The sequence below is a fragment of the Rana temporaria genome, chromosome 1, assembly GCF_905171775.1.
Source record: "Rana temporaria chromosome 1, aRanTem1.1, whole genome shotgun sequence".
Classification (NCBI taxonomy): domain Eukaryota; kingdom Metazoa; phylum Chordata; class Amphibia; order Anura; family Ranidae; genus Rana; species Rana temporaria.
Window position 1 is genome coordinate 402,916,266 of NC_053489.1, and position 25,026 is coordinate 402,941,291.

The 25,026-nt window shown below is 41.1% G+C and overlaps 1 protein-coding gene across 2 annotated transcripts in view; it reads left to right on the forward strand.

The window, feature by feature from the left end:
• Nucleotides 1-25,026, forward strand: part of APC2 (APC regulator of WNT signaling pathway 2) — a 97,784-nt gene that overhangs the window by 16,701 nt on the left and 56,057 nt on the right. For both annotated transcript variants that reach the window (XM_040323478.1, XM_040323485.1), the window contains exon 3: nt 14,167-14,325. In XM_040323478.1, the coding sequence (XP_040179412.1) occupies nt 14,167-14,325 (159 nt within the window). The remainder of the gene's footprint in view (nt 1-14,166; nt 14,326-25,026) is intronic.

Sequence of the window (25,026 nt, forward strand, 5' to 3'; positions counted from 1 at the left end):
TTCTGAAAAAAGAGTTTATTCCTCTATGCTCCAACAGTTCATTCAGCCTTCTTTGAGATGAAAGCCACTTCTGTTGGCCATCCGGGGAAGGGTCCTGGATATACAGTCAGGTTCATAAATATTGGGACATCGACAGAATTCTAATCTTTTTGGCTCTATACACCACCACAATGGATTTGAAATTAAACAAACAAGATGTGCTTTAACTGCAGACATTCAGCTTTAATTTGAGGGTATTAACATCCAAATCAGGTGAACGGTGTAAGAATTACAACAGTTTGTATATGTGCCTCCCACTTTTTAAGGGACCAAAAGTAATGGGACAAATCAAACTTTCACTTTTTAATACTTAGTTGCAAATCCTTTGCAGTCAATTGCAGCCTGAAGTGTGGAACGCATAGACATCACCAGGCGCTGGGTTTCATCCCTGGTGATGCTCTGCCAGGCCTCTACTGCAACTTTCTTCAGTTCCTGCTTGTTCTTGGGGCATTTTGCCTTCAGTTTTGTCTTCAGCAAGTGAAATGCATGCTCAATCGGATTCAGGACAGGTGATTGACTTGGCCATTGCATAACATTCCACTTCTTTCCCTTAAAAAACTCATTGGTTGCTTTCACAATATGCTTCGGATTATTGTCCATCTGCATTGTGAAGCGCCGTTCAATGAGTTCTGAAGCATTTGACTGAATATGAGCAGATAATATTGCCCTAAACAATTCATCCTGATGCTTTTGTCAGCAGTCACATCATCAATGAATACAAGAGTACCAGTTCCACTGGCAGCCATACATGCCCACGCCATGACACTATCACCACCATGCTTCACTGATGAGGTGGTATGCTTTGGATCATGACCAGTTCCTTTCCTTCTCCATACTCTTCTCTTCCCATCACTCTGATACAAGTTGATATTAGTCTCATCTGTCCATGGGATGTTGTTCCAGAACTGTGAAGGCTTTTTTTTTTTATGTTTGGCAAACTATAATCTGGCCTTCCTGTTTTTGAGGCTCACCAATGGTTTGCATCTTGTGGTGAACCCCCTGTTTTCACTCTGGTAAAGTCTTCTCTTGAATTTTGACTTTGACACACATACACCTACTTCCTGGAGAGTATTCTTGATCTGGCCAACTGTTGTGAAGGGTTTTTTCTTCACCAGGAAAATAATTCTTCGGTCATTCACCACAGCTTTTTCTGTGGTCTTCTGGGTCTTTTGGTGTTGCTGAGCTCACCGGTGCGTTCTTTCTTTTTAAGGATGTTCCAAACAGTTGATTTGGCCACATCTAATGTTTTTGCTATCTCTCTGATGGGTTTGTTTTGTTTTTTCAGCCTAATGGTGGCTTGCTTCACTGATAGTGACAGCTCTTTGGATCTCATATTGAGAGTTGACAGCAACAGATTCCAAATTGAAATAGCACACTTGAAATGAACTCTGGACCTTTTATCTGCTCCTTGTAAATGGGATAATGAGGGAATAACACACAACTGGCCATGGAACAGCTGAGCAGCCAATTGTCCCATTACTTTTGGTCCCTTAAAAAGTGGAAGGCACATATACAAACTGTTGTAATTCCTACACTGTTCATCTGATTTGGATGTAAATACCCTCAAATTACTGCTGAAAGTCTGCAGTTAAAGCACATCGTGTTCGTTTCATTTAAAATCCATTGTGGTGGTGTATAGAGCCAAAAAGATTAGAATTGTGTCGCTGTCCCAATATTTATGGACCTGACTATACATGGCCTCTGCCGTGGAGGTGTCGGCCTTTGCAAGTTCCAACTCTCTGCGGGAAGCAGTTTTAATGGCACTCATTTTTTTAATTAACAAACCTTGAACAAAGCCTTTAAGAGCATCTCATACCACCTGTAGGGAAGCAGAACCCAGATTGAGAGATCAAAAGTCCTCAACTTGCTGATTCTTAAGCCTAGTACACACGGGCCGAATGTTGGGTGACATCTGCCGGTTCAATAAAAAACGGCCAACATTCAGACCGTGTGCATGACAGCTGGTCTGACAGAAGCTGGCTTCTGTCAGCCGTGCATGCTGGAAAACCAGCAGCTGACCAGCTCCCGACCAGCACTCTCAGCCAATGGCTAAGAGCGCTGACCGGAGTGTTCTGGCAGGTGGGGGGGGGGGGGCTGTCAGAACACAACAGCTCAGTGGGGGAGATTAGTATATAAACTTCAGATTGTAAGTACAGCGGCTCCAACTGGAGCTGTCAGTTTTTTTCCATTTAAGCCGCTGGGTTCAACGAAAGAAAAAACACTAGTGGGGTGTGCGAGGCTTAAGAGCTTGTTTGGACTTGCGGTTGGGAGACATTAAAAATCCACAGGTTAGTATGCGTGTGCAAGAGCCCTTGAAGTGGAATTCCAGGCTATAACTAATTCATCTTAAAATACTCCCTCCCCATCCTAACACCTATGCTTACTAACTCATGCAAGAAAGATGTGTATATTTACCTATTTTTATCCTGCTCTGGTCCAGTTACGAAATCTTCTGTGTCAGCCAGTGGTGGCTGCAGGGGAGAGGAGAGAGCACTCAATGACAGCAAGTAATGCCTGGGAGCGTTGACATCACCCATAGGCTTCTATGGCCCATCCATTGTTGAGCGCTCCCTACTCTCCCCTGCAGTCACCGCTGGCTGACACAAGGGAAATCACATGACCTGACTGCAAGCTAAAAAAAGGCAGGTATATACATCTTTCTTACACAGGCTAGTAAGTGTTAGGAGGGGGAGGTACTGTATTCACAAAGCACTTGCCTCCTAACTTACGGCGGCGTAGTGTAAATGGGGCCGGCGTAATCGCGGCTAATTCAAATGAGGATGGGGGGCGTGTTTTATGTAAATTACTCGTGACCCGACGTGATTGACGTTTTTTAAGAAAGGCGCATGCGCCGTCCGTGTACATATTCCAGTGTGCATTGCTCCAAAGTACGCCGCAAGGACGTATTGGTTTCGACGTGAACGTAAATTACGTCCAGCCCCATTCACGGACGACTTACGCAAACGACGTAAAATTTTCAAATTTTGACGCGGGAACGACGGCCATACTTAACATTGGCTACGCCACCTAGGGGGCAGCTTTATCTTTACGCGCCGTATCTCTTAGGGAAACGGCGTATCTTTACTGCGACGGGCGCACGTACGTTCGTGAATCGGCGTATCTAGTCATTTACATATTCTACGCCTAACTCAACGAAAGCGCCACCTATCGAGCCAGCCTAAAAATTACACTTTAAGATACGACGGCATAAGAGATTTACGCCGCTCGTATCTTAGCCTAATTTAAGCGTATCTGGTTTCCAGAATACGCTTAAATTTAGGACGGCGTAGATTCAGAGTTACGTCGGCGTATCTACTGATACGCGGGCGAAAAATCTTTCTGAATCCAGCTATTAGTGTGGAATTCCAAGTTAAGGTATTTCTTTAGCTAAAAAGCGTTTCCCCTTTTTTTGGATAGAACCTGGAATGGTTAAAACAAATGTCAGGGTTTTGCTATTTTTCATCTATTTTGGAAGTTTTCCTACATTTCTTATCCTGTAGACCCAGGAAATGAGAGGAAATCTCTAATGATAGGTGTATCCCCTGTCAGACAGTTGTCACCTGAACAAGTGTTCCTATTGGAAGATCTGCCCTCTATTCCTGTTCTGTGGACAACTCAGATTTTGGATTTTCTCTCAGTTTCTGTCTCCTTAACAGTGGTCACCACAAATATAGAGATGAAAAAACTGTCAGGGGTTCTAACCCATCACCGCTCTGTCAATTTATTTTTACTTTAGATACACATTAATAAAATGGTTGGCAAAGACATAACTCATGTTAGGGTGCCAGGTTTTGGACTATACACCCATGGCATGCAAAAACAGCAAAAGTGTTCTGTTTATGGATTATATTTTGTGACTTCCTAGTCATTTTGTAACTAGATGCTTTTGCTCCAAAATACAAAACAAATACAGTTTTTTATTATCAGATAACCGTTCCTGTTTTTATCCTTAGTCAGGATAATACAATCTATCTATGTCATTTGGCTTACATCAGTGTATTGATTCGTAAAGTGCAACCACATCTGGATAAAGTTCAATCCCATAACATCATCTTTACAAAAATACGAATGATTCATCCTTACTTACTCTTCTACATGTCCTTTGCTATATAATAGTTGTTTCACAGAATAAGATAAGTGTCATTATTGCTTGGAAGATGGGTCAAATGTAATATACCTACAATAATAAAACGAATCACAACATCGATAGTGCATTAGTGTGTGACTCAAAAATCACTGTCATGCCTAATATAATTATGTGTGAAGTGTATTGTATTTTTGGTATTTATCAGATACTACATATTAGGATCTACAAATCAGTTCCCAAGCAATGTTATAAATTTAATTTTTACTGGAAAAGTCTAGGCTGACTATGGAGCCAGATATCTCTCAAGAACATTGGAGAGATATATGTCCTTCTTCACATGAGTACTTGCACCACTGATTCCCCCTTGAAACTTGCCCACTGATGACAGGGGGTACATACTTGTCATTACAGCGCAATGAAACATATCAGGCCATTCTTCACTGTAATCATCATGAAACAAACACAGAGTATAACACACATGGCCATTGATAGGCTTCTTCATCTATCGGTGTGTAAAATCATAATAATGCCTACTTTTTGTTGTTCCCATTGCAGTCCAGTCATTTGAACTTGATTGTGGACACCATGTTTAGCTAGAAGAAACATGTAAGGACAAAACTTGTAAAATCCCAAAGGTTAGCTTGAGCATTTGAATCTGTTGGGTTATGGGAACCATGACTTCACACATCATCACAAGTGGTTTGTGTGAATAAAATCACCTTAAGCTCCCTTGCACGCAACCGCTCTGATTAGGTCTGCCTGTCAGTTTTTTAGGCGGACCTGATCGGGCAGTCCATTCATCCCTATTGACCAGTGGGTGTAAACAAACTTGTATCCATTTATACTTTCCTACCTCCAATCTGATCTGGTCCGCTAAAAACAAGTCGATGTAGGCTCGGATCGGTTTAGAGGTAGTCGGTGTAAACTGAAAGCCGAGTCAGTATACACCCCGGCCGCTCATAGAGCAGAGCAGTACCTGTCATCCACCCAGTCTGCTCTAATCAGCGGGGGATCTATAAGCAGATCACCCGCTGATCAGAACAGAGTCCGTCCCGTATGAAAGGGGCCTAAAACATACCTAATCCCAAAAACAAAAATTTAATATATCACAGCCTACCAGTCCTTAGATGTAATGGCTACATTCGTTTTCTTTTTTTTTTAGAATATTGTCAGGGAGTACAAAAAAAATAACTATTGACCTTGTCAGAAATGTGGTGTCTTTGTTATTTTGTTTTAACTGAAAAGACAACAAAAACGGTATTACTTTTTTTTTTTTAATTAACTACAAAATCATATCAACTACCTCGTAATTAAAATGTACAAATGTGGAAGTCCAGCCTGGGTGCCTGCTTCCATAGATACAGTGGAGGAGTGTGCATAACCACCCAAGGACAGCAAGTGTGTTATTTGCAGGATAACCAGGTAAAAAAAATGCCTTAAGAGCCGGTTCACACTGGGGCAACTCGTCAGGCGTCTCAGCCGACTGACAAGTCGCGTCCCATTCTATTCACCAGAACCGCTCTAATATGAGCGACGCAAGTCGCTCCGACTTAGAAAAAGGTTCTTGTACGACTTTGGGGGCGACTCGGGGCGACTTGCATTGACTTCTATACAGAAGTCATTTTGCAAGTCGTCTCTGAAGTCGTCTTCAGGACACCTTGCCGAGTCGCCCCCGAAGTCGTGCCGCCCCAGTGTGAACCGGCTCTTACATCATGACATCATCATGACAAACAACCTTTGTACAAAATCATAATAACATTTTCGGAAATAATGACAAATTCCCTTATTATGTATAAGGTGTGAATCGTAATGATAGTTTAATTTTATACTTCATACAAAATATATATATTTTAAATACGTGTCTACATGTTTGCTATCATATAATTGTTTTTTATTTGTATATTTTTACGCAGAGGTGCAGCATTTTAGTTTGTTCATCATATCTCATATACTGTATGCATAATGTGTTGCACACAAAATTTGCAAACCTACCATGTTTTTTGTTTTTGTTTAATTCTTTCACATGAAGAGTCACAGCTGCAAAATACTTATTTTCTAATTTACGGGCAATTTCTTTCTGTAAATGCAAAGTGATCCACCACTACTGTGCTGTTCATTAGGAACCTGTTAATGTGTGCCATAAAGCCAGAGGCACACTAGTGGATTCTTAATAGACTTTAATGGACAGTAAGTGCCTCTGCCTTAGATGCCTTGTTGTTTTACAGTGTTTTGTTTGGCACTGGTGATACAGTAATCTTTAGTAACTGAGTATGTCATGTTATGAATGTAATTTCTCTCGCAGAATAAATTCTAATATTTAATGATAGGTGTACTGGTGTAAAGGTGATTTCTATATGGCCATCCATTTGAATCCCAAAAGATTAAACTTCTGTGTATGAAAATCAATATGTTTAGCTGAAAATGTGTTAAGTGTGACTGCGGTGCTGCTCCTCCCGTCAATGATCATTGCATTCCAAAGACCTTCCAGTGACAGTTCTACACCCCTCCCTTCTGACCCTTTGACTTCCCCAGAATGCTATTTGGTTATTATCCCCTTTGGGTGTAGTTCATAAAAACCGGCCTTTGTTTAACGCCCCTTTCTGTGTAACACCATTCTTCTCATACTAAGATTACTTCCCTGCTTTACATGTAATTTTTCACATGTCTTTTTTCTTTGGCAAAAAAAAAGAAATATTACTCGTTAGTAATTTTAATTTTTTTTGGTATTGTCACCATATAGAGTATTTTTTGTTAAGGGATTTTAGGGATTAAGTATGTTAGGTTTATAGCAGTCCAGATATTACATTATATATGCGACAGATAAATAGATCAGATAGAATAAAGATAGATAACAAGATCAGATAGAAAGAAAACTAGGTAGGTAAATGGATGGATGGATAGATCGATAGATAGTTTAGATTAGATAGATTAGATTGATAAATTGATAAATCAGGTACATGAAAAAAAACAAAGAAGCAAAAAAAAAGTAATGCCCTGTACACGCGATCGGTTAATCCGATGAAAACCGCCTGATGGATTTTTTCATCAGATATCCGATGAAGCTGACTTTCATCAGTCTTGCCTACACACCATCAGTTAAAAAAACGATCGTGTCAGAACGCGGTGACGTAAAACACAACGACGTGCTGAGAAAAATTAAGTTCAATGCTTCCGAGCATACGTCGACTTGATTCTGAGCATGCGTTGATTTTTAACTGATGGATTTCCCCACAGACGATCGTTTTTTTCTATTGTTTTTTTAACCATCAGATAATTTTAAAACAGGTTCTAAGTTTTTTCACTGATGGAAAAAAAAACTATGGGGCCCACACACAATCGGTTCGTCTGATGAAAATGGTCCGTCAGACCGTTTTCATCAGACGAACCGATCGTGTGTACGCGGCATAAGAGAGAAAGGGAAGAGAGGAAAAAGAAAGAGGGAAAAGAAAGAGGGGAAAAAATAGAAAGGAGAGAAAAAGAAAGAGAGAAAAGAAAGCAAGAAAAAAAAGAGGGAAAAAGAGAAAAAAAGAGAAAAAGAAAGAGAGATAGACTGGGCCAATGACTACAGATTGACAATGTAAAATAATAGCGTGTATTGTAGTGTTAATTATTCTTAAGCATATTTCATCATCTTCTGCTCTGTCCATAGTGCTGAACTTCTTTTGTCCATCTCTTCCATTACTCCTCATTTCTGGATGAGCTGTGATTGATTCTTCTGTAACCATATTAATATTTATCTGTCAAGCTGGGGCCAGGGAGGGAAAGTCCAGCTAAGCAGAATGGAGGCTGCCTGTTAAACAGGGGAGGTGGCTGTGACTGAGATGTTTCTGTGGTTGTTATAATGGCCTTGTTGTTGTGCAGCCTGTGAAGACACATCTATTCTGTGCTGGTCGGAGCTGCCAGGATACACTCACAGGGGCGGTGTGCAGAAATACTCAGTAACTGACAATATGTTTTTTGTAGGTCAATATTGAGTCTCATAAATCTGGAGAAAGTAGAACATAGCTTTCTCTGTAATGATTGCACCCTGCATCACTGGACAATGTTTTATATAATGTACATATAATCACAGCACACATTCCATGATTTTCAGTTGTATTTGTTTCATTTACATAATTGTATGTTGCGGTCTACCCCCCCAGCACTCTGATTATACACATGTGAGTCTCAGTGGATTTCTTGTATAAACAGCTAATTTGAGGATCTCATTAATTTCTGCATGTGCCCCAGATGGTCAGTCAGCAGGCACTTGTGTCGGCTTTTTAGATGTTCCTCCTGCATGACTGATTTTACCTCACGCATCAGCAGAGCTGCAGGGTCACAAAGACATTGGCAGTCATTTTAGAATTTCAATGATGACTGGTTCTTACCTCTGTGTATTCTTCAGAGCTTTGTAAAATTGCATTCAAATACATTCATGTGTGTATATATATATACACACAGTACAGACCAAAAGTTTGGACACACCTTCTCATTCAAAGAGTTTTCTTTATTTTCATGAAATACTGTATATACAGTATTTTACAAAAGTGAGTACACCCCTCACATTTTTTAAAATATTTTTTTATATCTTTTTAATGTGACAACCATGAAGAAATGACACTTTGCTACAATGTAAAGTAGTGAGTGTACAGCTTGTATAACAGTGTAAATTTGCTGTCCACTCAAAATAATACAATTTTCTAATATCAGATAAACATTATTGTAAAATCTGGCACTCTAATACAGGATGTTTGTTTGTTACTGGCTAGATTACCAGGTGAAACCAGTCTACAAAACTAATGCAGCCAACACATTTAATGATTGGTAAGCTGTAGTATATTACTTTTTTGGCTTTGGGTTTAAAAACTGCTTTAACATACAGTATCTCACGAAAGGGAGTACATCCCTCACATTTTTGTAAATACTTTATTATATCTTTACATGTGACAACACTGAAGAAATTACACTTTGCTACAATGTAAAGTAGTGAGCGTACAGCTTGTATAACAGTGCAAATTTGCTTTCCCTTCAATAACTCAACACACAGCCATTAATGTCTAAACCGCTGGAAACAAAGGTGAGTACACCATTATTTTCCAGCGCTGCCTTAACCCTCTTGGGCATGGAGTTCGCCAGAGCTTCACAGGTTTCCACTGGAGTCCTCTTCCACTCCTCCATAATGACATCGTGGAGCTGGTGGATGTTGGAGACCTTGCGCTCCTCCACCTTCCATTTCAGGATGCCCCACAGATGTTCAATAGGGTTTAGGTCTGGAGACATGCTTGGCCAGTCCATCACCTTTACCCTCAGCTTCTTTAGCAAGGCAGTGGTCATCTTAAAGGTGTGTTTGAGGTCATTATCATGTTGGAATACTGCATTGTGGCCCAGTCTTCGAAGGGAGGGGATCATGCTATGCTTCAGTATGTCACAGAACATGTTGGCATTCATAGTTCTCTCAATGAACTGTAGCTCCCCATGACGGCAGTACTAATGCAGCCCCAGACTATGACACTCCCACCACCATGCTTGACTGTAGGCAAGACACACTTGTCTTTGTACTCCTCACCTGGTTGCTCCCCCACATGCTTGACACCAACTGAACCAAATAAGTTTATCTTGGTCTCATCAGACCACAGGACATGGTTGTTTGCAGGCTTTCTTGTGCATTATCTTTAGAAGAGGCTTCCCTTTGGAACAACAGCCATGCAGACCAATTTGATGCAGTGTGCGGCATATGGTTTGAGCACTGACAGGCTGACCCCCCCCACCCCTTCAACCTTTGCAGCAATGCTGGCAGAACTCATATGTCTAGTTCCCAAAGACAACCTCTGGATATGACGCTGAGCACGTGAACTCACCTTCTTTGGTCGACTATGGCGAGGCCTGTTCTGAGTGGAACCTGTCCTGTTAAACCGCAGCATGGTCTTGGCCACTGTGCTGCAGCTCAGTTTCAGGGTCTTGGCAATCTTCTTATAGCCTAGGCCCTCTTTATGTAGAGCAACAATTCTATTTTTCAGATCCTCAGATAGTTCTTTGCCATGAAGTGCCATGTTGAACTTCCAGTGACCAGTATGAGAGAGAGAGAGCGATAACACCAAATTTAGCACACCCGCACCCTATTCACACCTGAAACCTTGTAACACTAACGAGTCACATGACACCAGGGAGGGAAAATGGCTTATTGGGCCCAATTTGGACATTATCACTTAGGGGTGTGCTCACTTTTTTTGCCAGTGGTTTAGACATTAATGGCTGCGTGTTGAGTTATTTTGAGGGGACAGTAAATTTACGCTGTTATACAAGCTGTACACTCACTACTTTACTTTGTAGAAAAGTGCAATTTCTTCCGTGTTGTCACATAAAAAGATATAATAAAATATTTCCAATAATTTCTAGATTGTAAGCTCTAACGAGCAGGGCCCTCTGATCCCTCCTGTATTGATTGTATTGTGACTGTACTGTCTTCCTTGATGTAAAGCGCTGCGCAAACTGTTGGCGCTATATAAATCCTGTATAATAATAATAATAATAATAATAATGTGAGGGGTGTACTCGCTTTTGAGTGATACTGTATGTCAAAGTTTATTGTATCAGTGTATTCATTTATTAAGTAATAATACCAGAGTGACACAAAGAGAGATGCACCAGTGTGCAATGAAAAGGTATATGGCACTGTTAGCAATGGAATAGTATTTAGCAATATGTCTAATTCTAATACAGATGATTTATGTACCGTAAGTAAAAAGGAGGTATGAAGTATTCCATTTAATTGAGAGTTATGAGGCATCCGCATTTATTAGTGAAGCATGAGGCACAGCATGTAAAAGAGAGGCAATGGAGGACTGTGTGTGTAATAGACAGGGATAAAGCGTTAATTCTTATCATAGGGTAAGTAGTAGGTGTAGAGGCAAAGAAACACTAAGTATTAAAGACCAAAAAAGTCACTGGAAAGTCCACACAATAGGTCCAGCTTGTCCAAGAGCGTAGCTCACTCTGTGAAAATTGGAGGAAAAAGGGAAAAACAGTACCAAGCACCCAGCACCATCGCATGTATAAGCCCGTTTATGTCTTTTATCTTGTGAGTAGCCCATTATAGGGGAAAAATAAACAGATCACAATCTACTACACTTGTGGCGTTTTCCTGTCTTTCCCTAATTCTTAGCATGAATACTGAGGCATTTGGTGTGCATGGGCTGAAATGCAGATCTCTTTCGTGGCATGGATACTAGGGAGTGAGTTTTAAATGTTAGAGTGCAGATTCTACATGGTATTTAAAGCAGTTGTTACCCCTAACATATACCCAGTGAAGTGACTGGCCGCAGGTGATACACAGAGATGAAACAAATCCTCCTACATAAATAAGTTATGCTTGTTTATCTGTGCTCTTTTGTGATTGGACGAAACGCGTCACAACGGAGACTTGGTGCTGAGGTCACGCAGATGCACGACCTGGGTCAGCATCAGCTTATTTACATATATGTTGTTTGTTTACCGATAATTTTAATAACTACCATATTACTGTTGCTACTTTCTAAATTCAGGCTGAGCTTTGTTTATCACAGCCGGGACCTGATTGTGGTACTATGGAGAGGAGACAGCTTGGCATTGATGCATATGCCACCCCAAATGACCATATGCTTTGTTTGCTACGGTCATTCGTAGTATTATTTCTGATGAGTGTTCATTTTGTAAGGTGGTGGTGTTTGTTCACTCCATACACAGAGGGATTGGTGGAAGATCTAAGATTCACCAGAGTCTGTTGGGACTTGATTGGGACTGGGACTATGAAGTACTTACCTCGGAACGAGGTGTGTAGCACTTACCTGGTCCACGCCGAGCGAGATATCATCTTGACTCGGCGTGTCTTCCGGGTATCGCCGCTCCAGCGCTGTGATTGGCTGGAGCGGCGATGACGTCACTCCCGCGCCTGCGCACAGGAGATTTAAATTCGGCAAGGTCCGGCGGGTTCCGGTCCTTTAGCCGAGGATCCCCCCTGCGCATGCGCCGCTTCAATCAGCGGCGCATTGCGAGGGGAATATCTCCTAAACCGTGCAGGTTTAGGAGATATTCTTTATACCTACAGGTAAGCCTTATTATAGGCTTACCTGTAGGTAAAAGTAAAAAAAGTGGGTTACAACCACTTTAAGGAAGAAATGTTTTAAATTTGCGCAGCTGTCATGCTTCAGTGATTTATTACCTAATATATAATTGCTTTAATAATAATAATGGTTTATTATCTAATATATAATTGCTATAATAATAATAATAGTGGTTTATTACCTAATATATAATAATAACACAACTATTGCAATACCAATGTTGTACTGTAAAAAAAAAAACAATTCTCAAAAAGGGTGCAGTGCTGCTTTCAAAACTCCTTGAGAAACGGGAGAAGTTGTGAATGGCAACCAATCAGCTTCTCTCCTTCATTTCTGAAGCTTAACTGAACAAGCTGAAGATAGAAGCTGATTGGTTGCCATATAGAGCTGTTTCAGATTCTGTCTGCCCCAGCTTTATAACTTCTCTCCAATGTAAATATACATTCTTTTATCGATGGTCTTTGTGTGTCAATAATATTAATTATGTTTAACAGAACCCCTGTGGGTAGTATAAAAAACAGTCCCTGGCAACCACACCAGTTTTTTTTACTTATTTTTATTTTATGTCAGCAAGAATTGCGGATTTTGAAATAAAATTCTAAGCCGAAACGGTCCGTGGTTTTCCTTACAGTCCTTTTCACAGTATGTCACTTAGTAACAAGGCATGGAATGTTTCTCCTCATCTGATCTCTTGCTGGAGATTGGATCCGGGCATCGGGATTGGTTGTTGCCATGATACTTTCTTCTTGCCTTCAAACCAGGGATTGGATGACATTGTGCACGATTTACATAAATGGGGTCGACTGGAGTTCTGTATCCACAGACAGTGACATCACAGAGGCACCACTACAGAAATGATTAATTCTATCTCTGGATACGGCCTGCAGTGATTAACATGTTCTCTGCCGTAGACAGTTATAAGGAGAATTCATCTCTGCACAGCTACTGATTTTCAAGGCTCGTGTCAATAAATGTAATCGATTAAATCATTTTAATTATGGAAAGAAAGAAAAAAAAGTCACAAATCCGTTATTCATTTATTTCATTAGCATAGGTGGTTACTTATGTTAAATTTTTCCAGAGACAAGCACAAGATTTCAAGAGGGGAGATAAGCCTTTCAGGATTCGTATTGCCATGGATATGTGTATGAATTTTAAATATAAGTACTACTTATTATTATTACTTATTTCTTCTTCTTCTTTCAGTAGTATTATTATTATTATTAATCAGGATCCAATTAAAATATATTTTCAGGCCTAAATCTTGGGAGAAACGTTAGACAAGCTTCATTTGCGTTCCATTTTTTACTTCCTTTTTAAAGTGTAAATGATATTATGGGGGAGCTTTACTAAAACTGGAGCACTCACAATCTGGTGCAGCTGTGCATGGCAGCCAATCGGCTTCTAACTTATCGTATATATACTTGAGTATAAGCCGACCCAAAAATAAGCCGAGGCACCTAATTTTACCACAAAAAATGGGAAAACTTATTGACGTGAGTATAAGCCTAGGGTGTCCATCTGCATGCCTCACTGTGCCTCACTTTGCCTCACTGTGTCCATGCCTCATTGTGCCTCACTGTGCCCATGATTCACTGTGCCCATGCCTCACTGTGCCCATGCCTCACTGTGCCCATGCAAGATGGGCACAGCGTTGGGAGATACAAGACTGAAGATGTATCACAGCGCCAGGGGATTAGGCTGCAGCGCCGGGAGAGACTCGAGTATAAGCAGAGGGGGGCATTTTCAGCACAAAAAAATTGCTGAAAAACTTGGCTTATACTCGAGTATATACGGTAAGCGTGTTCAATCAAGCTTTGACAATAAAACCTGGAAGCTGATTGGTTTCTATGCAGAGCTGCACCAGATTTTGCACTCTCCAGGTGTAGTAAATAACCCCCTATGTGTATATATTTCTGAGCATCAGTTTTTAAATGGTTACCTCTCTATTGCATACAGGTTTGCGCACGGATTGGATTGGTTGGCTCCCCTGCCTCCTACGATCAGCTGGTCCGCCAGGTAGAGGATTTAAGAAAGGAGAACTCTCACCTGAGGAGGGAGCTGCAGGACAACAGCAGCCAGCTGAGCCGCCTTGAACATGACACGTCTGACATGAAGGTAGGAGAAAAATGCTGAAAGCAGGAAAATCTGTGAAGTGCACGTATGACCCAAGGGTAGCATCAGGGCTAATAAGAGAAAAGAATACTATGAACATTAAAGATCAGGAAAATGTATGACAGCTACAACACAAACATTTGCTGGGAGAAATATAAATAGACAGGACCAAATTCTAAAGCATAGATTTTACTTTGGAAACATAAAGCAGTAATAAAAACAAAAACAAACATTTAATATACTGCAGCTTACCAATCATTAAATTTGGTTGCTGCATTCGTTTTCTTTTTTATTCCCATTATTTTCTGGATTGAGGAGCAACAGATCCACCTTTGGACAGCAGCATTGTCAATTTAGGAGATATCGGTAATGGATGCACTAGAATAAAGAGGTTGTAACCCTGAAAAAATATATATCCTGTTCCTTTATAGCATGTTAAACTGCATAGTGCTTGTGCAGTGTCGTTTGTCCTATTGTATGCTGTAAAATACCTGGTTGATCCTGCCTGTTCCTATGTCCCCCTAGGTGCGCTGACCACGGTAATCATGGCTGCTGATCCATGATGCTGTGGTCAGTTTCCATGCCTCCGTCAGCCCGCAGTGTTTAGAATTTCTCCTCTGTTATAGCAACACAGTGCATAGTAGAGCACAGTGTATGTTTTTTTATTTTATTCTGCAGTTAAATAACTTATTTCACATCACTGATGTGCAGTCACACGACTGCCTGTCTGGCGTCAGAAGGGAATCTAAGCCCCTCCCACTTAGCATGCCTTCAATGATAGCTGTTATGCCGCGTACACACAATCAGAAATTCCGACAAGAAAAACTTGTATTTTTTTTTCTGACTGAATGTTGGCTCAAACTTGTGTTTCATACACCCGGTCACACAAAATTCCGACCGCCAAGAACGCGGTGACATACAACACTACAACGAGCAGAGAAAAATTAGGGTCAATGATTCCGAGTATGCGTCGAATTGATTACGAGCATGCGTGTTTTTTTGCACGGAATTCCGACAAGAACTTTTCTTGTCGGAAAAAATGATAACTAGCTCTAAAATTTTTGCTGGCGGAATTTCCGACAGAAAAAGTCAGATGGAGCCTACACACAGAATTTCAGACCAAAAGCTCACATCAAACTTTTCTTGCCGGATTTTCCGATCGTGTGTACGTGGCATTACAGTTACTATTGGGCTTATGTTAGCTCCCATTCAAACTGTCATGCCATGAAATGGCTGGTGTCATAGCTGATCACATATGCAGTTCTATGACAGCAACTTATCAAACAGAGACTAAGGCCCGGATTCACAGACAGCAGGCGCACATTACGCCACCGTAGCGTATCCCCCTGTGCGCTACGCAGACGCAGCGCAGAGAGGCAAGCATGAAATTCATAAAGCCAGTGCTCCCTACGTTGCACCAGCGTGGCGTGGGTTTCAAAGGCGCAGGCCGGCGTAAGTGGAAGTGGGCGTGATCCATGCAAATGAAGCGTGACCCCATGCAAATGATGGGCCGAGCGCCAGAAAAGTACATAAAACGAACTGCGCATGCGCCGCGGCGTGGACGCATCCCCGTGCACATGCTCACAACCACGTCGGATCAACTGCCTAAGATACGCCGGATCACTGTGTACGCCATTAACGTAACCTACGCCCAGCCAGACCCACGTCCAACGTAAAATACGCCAGGTTGTGTTCCCTGGTGCAGACCTTTGCATGTCTGGTGCTGGGTTACTCCTCCTTTATGGGGCATAGCTTTACGCCGGACGTATAACTTACACGCACCGCGCTTATCCTGCGTCGGGCGCACGTACGTTCGTGAATCGCCGTATTTCCTTCATTTGCATATTTGAATGTATGATCAATGGGAGCGTAAATATGCACCCAGCGTAAATGTGCGACCACCCTACGCCGGCGTAAGCAAGTTACGTCGGCAGGCTGAAGCCTTTTTTTAGGCGCATCTCTGTTTGTGGGTCAGGCTCACAGATACAACGGCGCACATTTATACTTACGTCGGTGTATCTTGAGATACGTTGGCGCAAGTGCTTTGTGAATCCGGGCCTAAGATGGCAAATTCCTTGGCTGTAAAGGATAGGAGGGTATAGTTCCACCTTAAAGCCAAATTCCAGCTAACACTTTTTTTTAGCAGTTATAACAACAGTTTTCTTATCCTTTTGGGATAAAGGTTTTATATAAATATAATAAAACTGACCATTTTAAGGTTTGTCCCAACCCTCTAATTGACAGGTTTGTCCCAACCCTCTAATTTACCAGACCAAGTCAGCCAGATGGTATTTTGAGCATATGTGGTCAGCCAAAAAGATACAAACAAAAATTTAAAAATACATTTCTAGCAGGTGAGGTGACAGGCTACAACCCAGTTCCCCCTAGACCAGTGGTTTTCAACCTGGGGGTCGAATGACGATTTGCCAGGGGGTCACCAAATCTTGGGCTGTTCCTGAAGCCCACTCCGCTCCCAGCCTCCTTTTCATGGCCGCCCAGCAGGGCTGTCCCTGAAGACTGTGGCCACCCAGCTAGCCTTTTTTAAGCCGCCCATTCAGTTTACAGCATAGAGGTCAGCTAGCTGGTGAGAAATGTGAAGTGGGAGGGGCTGGAGGAGACCCTATCTCCTGATTTCGGCATAGGTGTCACTACTGCGAGACACTACAGAGGTGGAGACGCAGTGAAGCTGGAGACACAGCGAGTAACATTACCTGTGATTAGAGTTGCTATTTAAAGTCCCCAGTACAGTTCTCAGATCAGCAGATGACCTTGATCAAGAGGACCTAAGTTGGCTGATCAGAATTTCCCCAGACCTGCTACTGATCCCATCCTTCCCAGCACTGCCACTCATCCCATTCCCCCCCACACCCCCACCAAGGAGTAAGAATAAAAATAGAGAATACATGGAATGGAGAGGAAAGGGGGGGGGGCAAAGAAAAAAGGAGAGAAAGAATAAGAGGAAGAACAAGAAAGACAGCTAGAGAGGGATGGGTAAAAAGTTTAATATGGAGAGAGATAAAAGGGAAAGAAAGGAGAAGAGAGAGTGGTGCATCCCAAAATGTACCATAAGGGGTTTTAATACTGTACGAGTGGAAGGGACTCAGAGCGCTAAATGTCTGTGGATTAGGGGCGCAAATTACTCGTTTTGCCTTGGGTGTTGACAACCCACGCTAGTAAAATAATTTTACTGTTACGGGTCCCCACAACTTGGGAAATTTTATCAAGGGATCACAGCACTAGAGAGGTTGAGAACCACTGCCCTGTAATGTGGATTGGCTTGTCTTCCACAAGGCCGGTTCCTGGAGTTTGGGGACCACTGATATAAGGTATGTCTTGTTAGAGAAGTCATCATAAAGAATAATCTATGAACATGAGAGCATAGATTGTCCCAGAATAGTAACACACCTCCATCACTCATGATATTGTTTTTTTCTTAGAGAAAGCTAATGGTTACTACTAATGAGCACTTAGTACAGTAGCAGATAGTGGAATATGCATTACATTTTCCAGAACCATTAAGTTAGCTCACATGAGCAATTAATGGAAAGAGGGGAAGGCTAAACGAGGTTTGTTTGTGAACAAAAAATCACTTAAAAAGAATATATGTTCGGAGGCTACCTGACTTCAGTGATATGATTAATTTTTAAAGACACAAACAGAAAACACCCAGACATTTCTGTATTATAGTAAAACAGAAAAAAAATATTGAACAGTAAGAGCCGGTTCACACTGGGGCGGCACGACTTTGGGGGCGACTCGGCAAGTCGTCCTGAAGACGACTTCAGAGGCAACTTGCAAAATGACTTCTGTATAGAAGTCAATGCAAGTCGCCCCGAGTAGCCCCCAAAGTCGTACAAGAACCTTTTTCTAAGGGGGCGTGGCCGGACGAGGATGGTGATGGACGCTTTCTGGACGAGCTCTGTCTAGCAGATTGTAATCTGGAGCCATCGGTTACCGGTATTACCGTTTTAATTACAAAAACACCCCATCCTGTATCAGCGACTTTACCTGATCTATAAAATACCTTTCTTGAGGAGTTTCGATACGAACTCATCCATTGCTGTGACCCGGGGCCTCCTCTTCATACAGTGGCGTCATCGCCATTTTGAGGCCTACAGATTATCGGACAGCCCCGGACTCGAGTACGGATCGCTGAGCCCATTAAGCTGCATCCACCCCTCCGTCCACCCGGGATACACTGCTATAGGCGTCGGAAGTGACAGGCGACACTCCCTCACCTCCCTCAGTCACTCAAGGCCCGTGGTCTCGGCCTACCTCTGGAGGCCTGGCGGCCATCTTGCTTCACCCACTGCCTCAACTCTCATATACCCCTTTCTCCTCAGGGCTCAATACTGCTTCCCCTACATCCTTCAAGGTGGATAGGCCATTTCTTTATTTTATGGCATAATACCCTTTGATGGTTATATGTAACAGTTGAAAGGGTGTCAGAGGCCAGGACGGGAGGTATATGGATATGCTCTGAGGAGGCTATGTGACATCCCTCTTTTGTAGACTCTGCACGGACAAGAGATAATTATATGTTATATAATAGGAATCCGAAACCATTTTAGGATCTCCAAGTGCTAGAAATACATAAACTGAGGTGATAATTAATGTACTTGACCGCTGTCCTCATATAATTTACCTCAGGAGACTGCAGCTCAGTGTGGGGACAGAGGCTCATAATCCAGCAATATATTTACAAGGGCCTGATAGTTTCTTGAAACACCTTCTCCTCAGAAGTCTCATGTAACTGTTTGCAATTTATGTGATTCATGTTAACACACTACAGTGCAGGATTTAAGACCCGGTCTATTATTGATATTATCAATATTTGATACCTAACGGGTAATCTTTCCCTTACTGAATTGCTTTATTACTATGTAGCTACCTGAATGCAGGAATTGCCTGGTTGTGATGCACTGTGAAACTCTTCCATTGAGGTAACAACGCCATCTTGTGGTATACACATTTATTACAGCATAAAACCATTACCCAGCTATTCGCTTACAGGGCACTGACAGTATCTTATTAAATCTAGTTGTCTGGACACCATAACATTTCACTATACAAATGGACCATAATACCTCGGTTTTGTGAAGATTAAAGGAACAGGACTGTCAATGTCAATATGAATTTCTGACAACTTTATAGTGTTTTTTTTTTTCTCTTATATATTTTTATTTTTTTTTATATTTTGTGCTATTATTTCTTTCTAAACTGGATTATTTATTCATATGCCCTGACCACCTGACTGCACTAGGAAACTGTCCGCTGATATCAAAGTCAGGCTACCGACTGGATACAGTTCTCAGTGGCTGTCATATACACCGTCGGATTATACTATGATTATCCGTGTAATGGGAATTCACTGAGGTATTCTTACACACCGTCCGAAGTCTGTCGACGAAAGAAGCAGATTTGACTCTCTATACATTAATAGGATATCTGAATGGTATGAAATTTATGGCATTCCCATAAAGATGGTCTTTTCCTTTACTTATGTACTCTAAGCTGGGTTTAGGCTGTTCGCAAGATTAACTTCAGCTGACTGATAATTGTGGTAAGAGAGTTCTACCTAAGGGAGCTGGTATAGGAGTACACTGCAGATTTCGCAATACATTGATATTTAAATACTGTTGTCAGATATTTATTTTAACACTTCATATATATGAAGGGGAAACAAAGTAAAAAAAACAAAAATAGAATCATCAAAGAGTCTCTTTATGATATAGACTCCCCTCCTTCTACAAGCCCTCAGACATCTGTTGGAGATACTGAGTTCGACGGACAAGTCTCGTCACTTCTACTTCCCACCTCATCACCTCCTTCTCTGGGTTCAGCAAAGCTTCTAAATTTATATCCTTGTACAATTGGGGGAGCTCTCACAATTACAATGGCTGACCACATGATTCCTATTGAGTCCGTCTCTCAGGATCCTAAACAGGTAACTGCAAATACTGAACATGTTCCGGAAGCTTCTTTCAATGTTGCTGAACTGTATAACAAAATATCTGAAATGATGGAAAGGGGTTTAGCTCTTACTGCCAAGAAAATCACTAACGATATCAGGGCTGACTTTCATTGTCTTGGCAACAGGATTGATTCTATAGAACATAAGTTAGATGCTAACGTTTCGAAAACTGAACAACATGATAGCCATATGCATTTCTTGCAAGATCAACTGGAGGCTGCTCAGGATAAGATTGATGATTTAGAAAACAGGTCAAGAAGGGAGAATTTTAGGCTCAGGGGTCTTCCTGAATCCATTGTGGATGTCCACTCAGCAATACAGGACATTATAAAAATCCTTCTACCATCTATACCTACTCCAAAAATGGAATTAGACAGGGCTCATAGATCATTGGGTCCACTAAGAAGAGATGGTTTACCCAGAGATGTGGTGGTCAAGCCTCATTATTTCTCCACCAAGGAGGACGTTATGAAAAGATCTAGACAACAGGAGAATCTCCAATACCATGGTGCTACAATACAAATATTTTCTGACATTTCTCCATACACCATCCAGAGAAGAAGAGCGATGAAACCGTTATTGTCGGCCCTCATGGACAATGACATCAAATACAAATGGGCCTTTCCCTTCGCCTTAAAGTTCAATCACAATGGCAGACACCATGTGATACATAATCTCCGCGAGGGTGAAAAACTTCTAATTGATCTAAAAATTATCTCTCTTAAACCAGCTATGGACACTACTTCACCTCAACTACCATCGTGCAAGAGGACCACACCTACTAGTCCAAATCTGAGTCCTTGGAACAAGGTCAAATACAGAAAAGTTGGAAAAGACTCCATCACCTGAATATTGAATAGTCTTACCCAGGAAGTATCTCTCAGGATTTTTTTTATGTCACACAGTGTCCGAGATGATTTTTTTTAATTTTTTTAGGAGAGAGGGAAAAGGGAGAAGGGAAATTTTTTTTTTTTTTTTTCCCCTCTTATTTTTACTATTTAATACGGAGGAGGTTACTTCTTCATTTCTGAAATATATAATATAATACATATATAGTATGGTTTTCCCCCTTTCTTTTTTTACCCCTCTCTCCTTATTTATTTTTTATTTTTTATGGTCCCTATTAATTGAATGCCATTGTTCTTGAAAAAATTTTTATGATGTAAAGTTTAATCTGTCGACGACTGACGACGGTGAGGTATTGGACCTCAACTTACCTCTTGGAGCGACACTTTGTCGACCCAATGGGTAGGAATATAGTCCATTTAAGGGACTATGCTAATGTTTTTCGTTTGAATGAGGGAAGGAGACTCTTTCTCTTCCCCCATTCTGGGTCACGATTTGACCTTGCACGATTTAGTGACTTGTTGTGCAGTATGTTTTTTTATTCTTGTCTTTTTGCCTCTTCTTTCTGTTTCCCTTTTTTGCTTCTCGCCCTCTTCTTCTCTTTAGCCTGCCTGCCATTGCTCGTAATAACGGTGTTACAGATGATATCCTTGCGGTCCTGCCTAACCATAGTAGTAGACAAGACTTATGGCTGGATCAAATGATGTATCTAAACCCCTTAGTGTTGTCACTCACAACACTCAGGGGTTGAATTCTCCTATTAAGAGACGCAAAGCTCTTCAAGTTTACAAATCTCTTCATGTAGATGTGGTTTTCCTTCAAGAAACCCACTTCCCTAAACGATACAACCCCACTTTTATGCATGCTCACTATCCATTATTTTTTCTAGCTAAAGCGGAAAACAAAACTAAAGGTGTGGCCGTTTTGTTCTCTAGATACTGTAATTTTAACTTGATCAAGGAATATGGAGACCCGGAAGGTAGGTTTATCTTGATAAAAGGTACTCTTGACGAAAAAATGTACACATTCGTTTCTTATTATGCTCCTAACAGAGGTCAAAAGCGTTTTTTCACTCAGATGCTTGATACCCTCCGTCCATTTATGGAGGGAATTATTGTTATGGGAGGAGACTCTAACCTGGCTTTCGACATTGGATTGGACAAATCCAAATCTAAAGCCGATAAGGTCATCAGACCGACTAAAATTAGTTTACAAGTAGCACGTATTTTACATCAAAACAGACTGACTGATATCTGGAGGGAATTAAACCCAAGAACTAAAGACTATACTCACTATTCTAACCCCCACCAGTCTTACTCTCGTATGGATCATATATTGATATCAAACCATCACGTCCCGGCAGCCATTAAATCTAATATAGTTGATGTTTCCTGGTCGGATCACTCAATGGTTCTTTTGTCACTAAGGAGAGAGGATACTTCTCCTAAAGTATCTCATTGGACACTTAATAGATCTATTTTGAAAAATCCTGTCCTAATAAAGGATATTGAGCAATCCCTTCTAGAATATTTTGAACACAATGATACAGATGATATATCCCCTGAAACTTTGTGGGCTGCTCACAAGGCTTCTATCAGGGGCAAAATAATACAATTGGCCGCTAACCTCAAAAAACAGAAGAACCTAGAAATAAAAAGACTGGAAATCAACTATTTAGACCTGTGTAGAAAACATAAAACTGATCCTCATAACTTTCCTACTCAGGCACTTGATGCGGCCAGATCTGCTCTGAACCTGGTACTTACGACTAAGGCGGGGGAAGATATAAAATGGACTGGAGCTAATTTCTATAAATTTAAAGATAAAATAGGTCCAATGCTAGCACATAAATTGTCACCTAGATTTCAATCAAGAACTCTCCCTAAAATAAAGATGATTGACGGTTCATTCTCCCTAAACCCTAGGAGAATAATGGAGGCCTTCCATGACTTTTATTCTAAGCTTTATACCTCTACTGAGGATTCTTCTTCAGAGAGGATAGATGATTTTCTTAGCAATCTGAATCTTCCTAAATTGTCTGAAATACATACAGAGGTGATGGAGGCTCCCATTTCAATTGAGGAAGTATCGACAGTGATTAAACACCTAAAATTAGATAAAGCCCCGGGACCTGATGGATTTTCGAGTTCATATTACAAAACATTTTCAAGCATTTTAACGCCCTATTTGGTGAGATTTTTCAACCACATGACCGAGGGAGATCCTATAGAAAGACAACTCAATTTGGCTTATATATCGGTGATCCCTAAGCCGGAAAAGGATCATAGCCTGGTGAAGAACTATAGACCGATATCTCTTATCAATAACGATCTTAAGATACTTACTAAAATAATGGCCAATAGGTTATCTTCTTTCATTGGTCAATATGTTAGTAAAGATCAAGTTGGCTTCATTACTGGGAGGCAAGGTCCGGATCAGGTTAGGAGAGCTATTGATCTGATTTCTATACTGAACTCAGGATGGTCTGGTGATACTGGTCAGAAGGGTATGCTGCTTTCCATAGATCTTCAGAAAGCATTTGACTCAGTGTCTTGGCCTTTTATGTTCAAGGTGATGAACCATTGGGGGTTTGACGCTAAATTTATGGGTATCCTGTCTGCACTTTACTATTCCCCTGAAGCTAAAGTACGCTTTCAAGGTATTTTTTCAGAATCTATCGAGATCCGTAGAGGTACAAGGCAGGGATGCCCTTTATCTCCCCTGATATTTGCAATTGTGATTGAATCCCTGGCTATAGCTATTCGTGAAAATGCAAATATCAGGGGTGTTCGATGTGCCAAAAAGGAACATAAGTGCGCCTTATTTGCAGACAACCTTTTACTTTTTTTGACTGCACCAGAAACATCCCTGCCCGAAGTATACTCTCTTATGGACGAATTTTCTCTGGTTTCAGGTCTTGCTGTAAACATAGCCAAATCCAGGGCCCTCAATGTTTCACTTACTGAGTCCACTGTTTCTCTACTGAAAGAACGTTATAGATTCAAATGGGACGCCTCTTATATTAAATACCTAGGCATTAATTTGACCCCCAATATTCAGAATTTATATCTAGCCAACTATCCCCCTATGTATAGAAAACTTGAGAAGGATCTGAAAGACTGGGGTACTCAGAATATAGGTTGGATTGGTAGAATTAATTCGGTCAAGATGACTCTTCTCCCTAGGCTTTTGTATCTCTTTTGATCATTACCTATGCCGATAATCAAAAGTCAACTAAAATCCTTTCAAGGCAAAATTACCAAGTTTATATGGAACAACAAGGGTCCACGCCTTCCATCTCGCACTCTCTATAACTTATCTGAACAAGGCGGTCTAGGTGTGCCTAATTTGATATGGTACTACCAATCAGCGAGATTAGCGCAATTATCAGAAATTTTTCTTAAAAATGAACGTCCTGATTGGATAGACATCGAAGAACAGGCGATTCCGAATCTAGCGATAGAGGATTTAATGTGGAGTCATACCAAGAAAAGGCCTTCTATATTATCTCCGACTCTATCTCAAACTTTAGTTTTATGGGATTCACTTAAAAACAATCCCTCTCTAATCTCTAAAGGTAGGCCTTTATCGAATATTTTCATAGACCCATTCTTTACTTCTAAAATTGATAAAGATTCCTTTAAATGGTGGCATGATAAGGGGTTGTATCGTATAGGACGCTTCTTTTCTCGTTCGGTTCCCCTCCCCGAGCAACATTTTATTGACAAGCTAGACCTTCCTGTTTCAGAAAAACTAAGATTTTCTCAACTACATGACTACGCTCAAAGCCTATGGGATAACGACTCGATATCTGGACTTTTGACACCCTATGAAAGTAAATGTGATCAGGGTTTGTCCAGGAAGGGGAATATTTCAATTATATA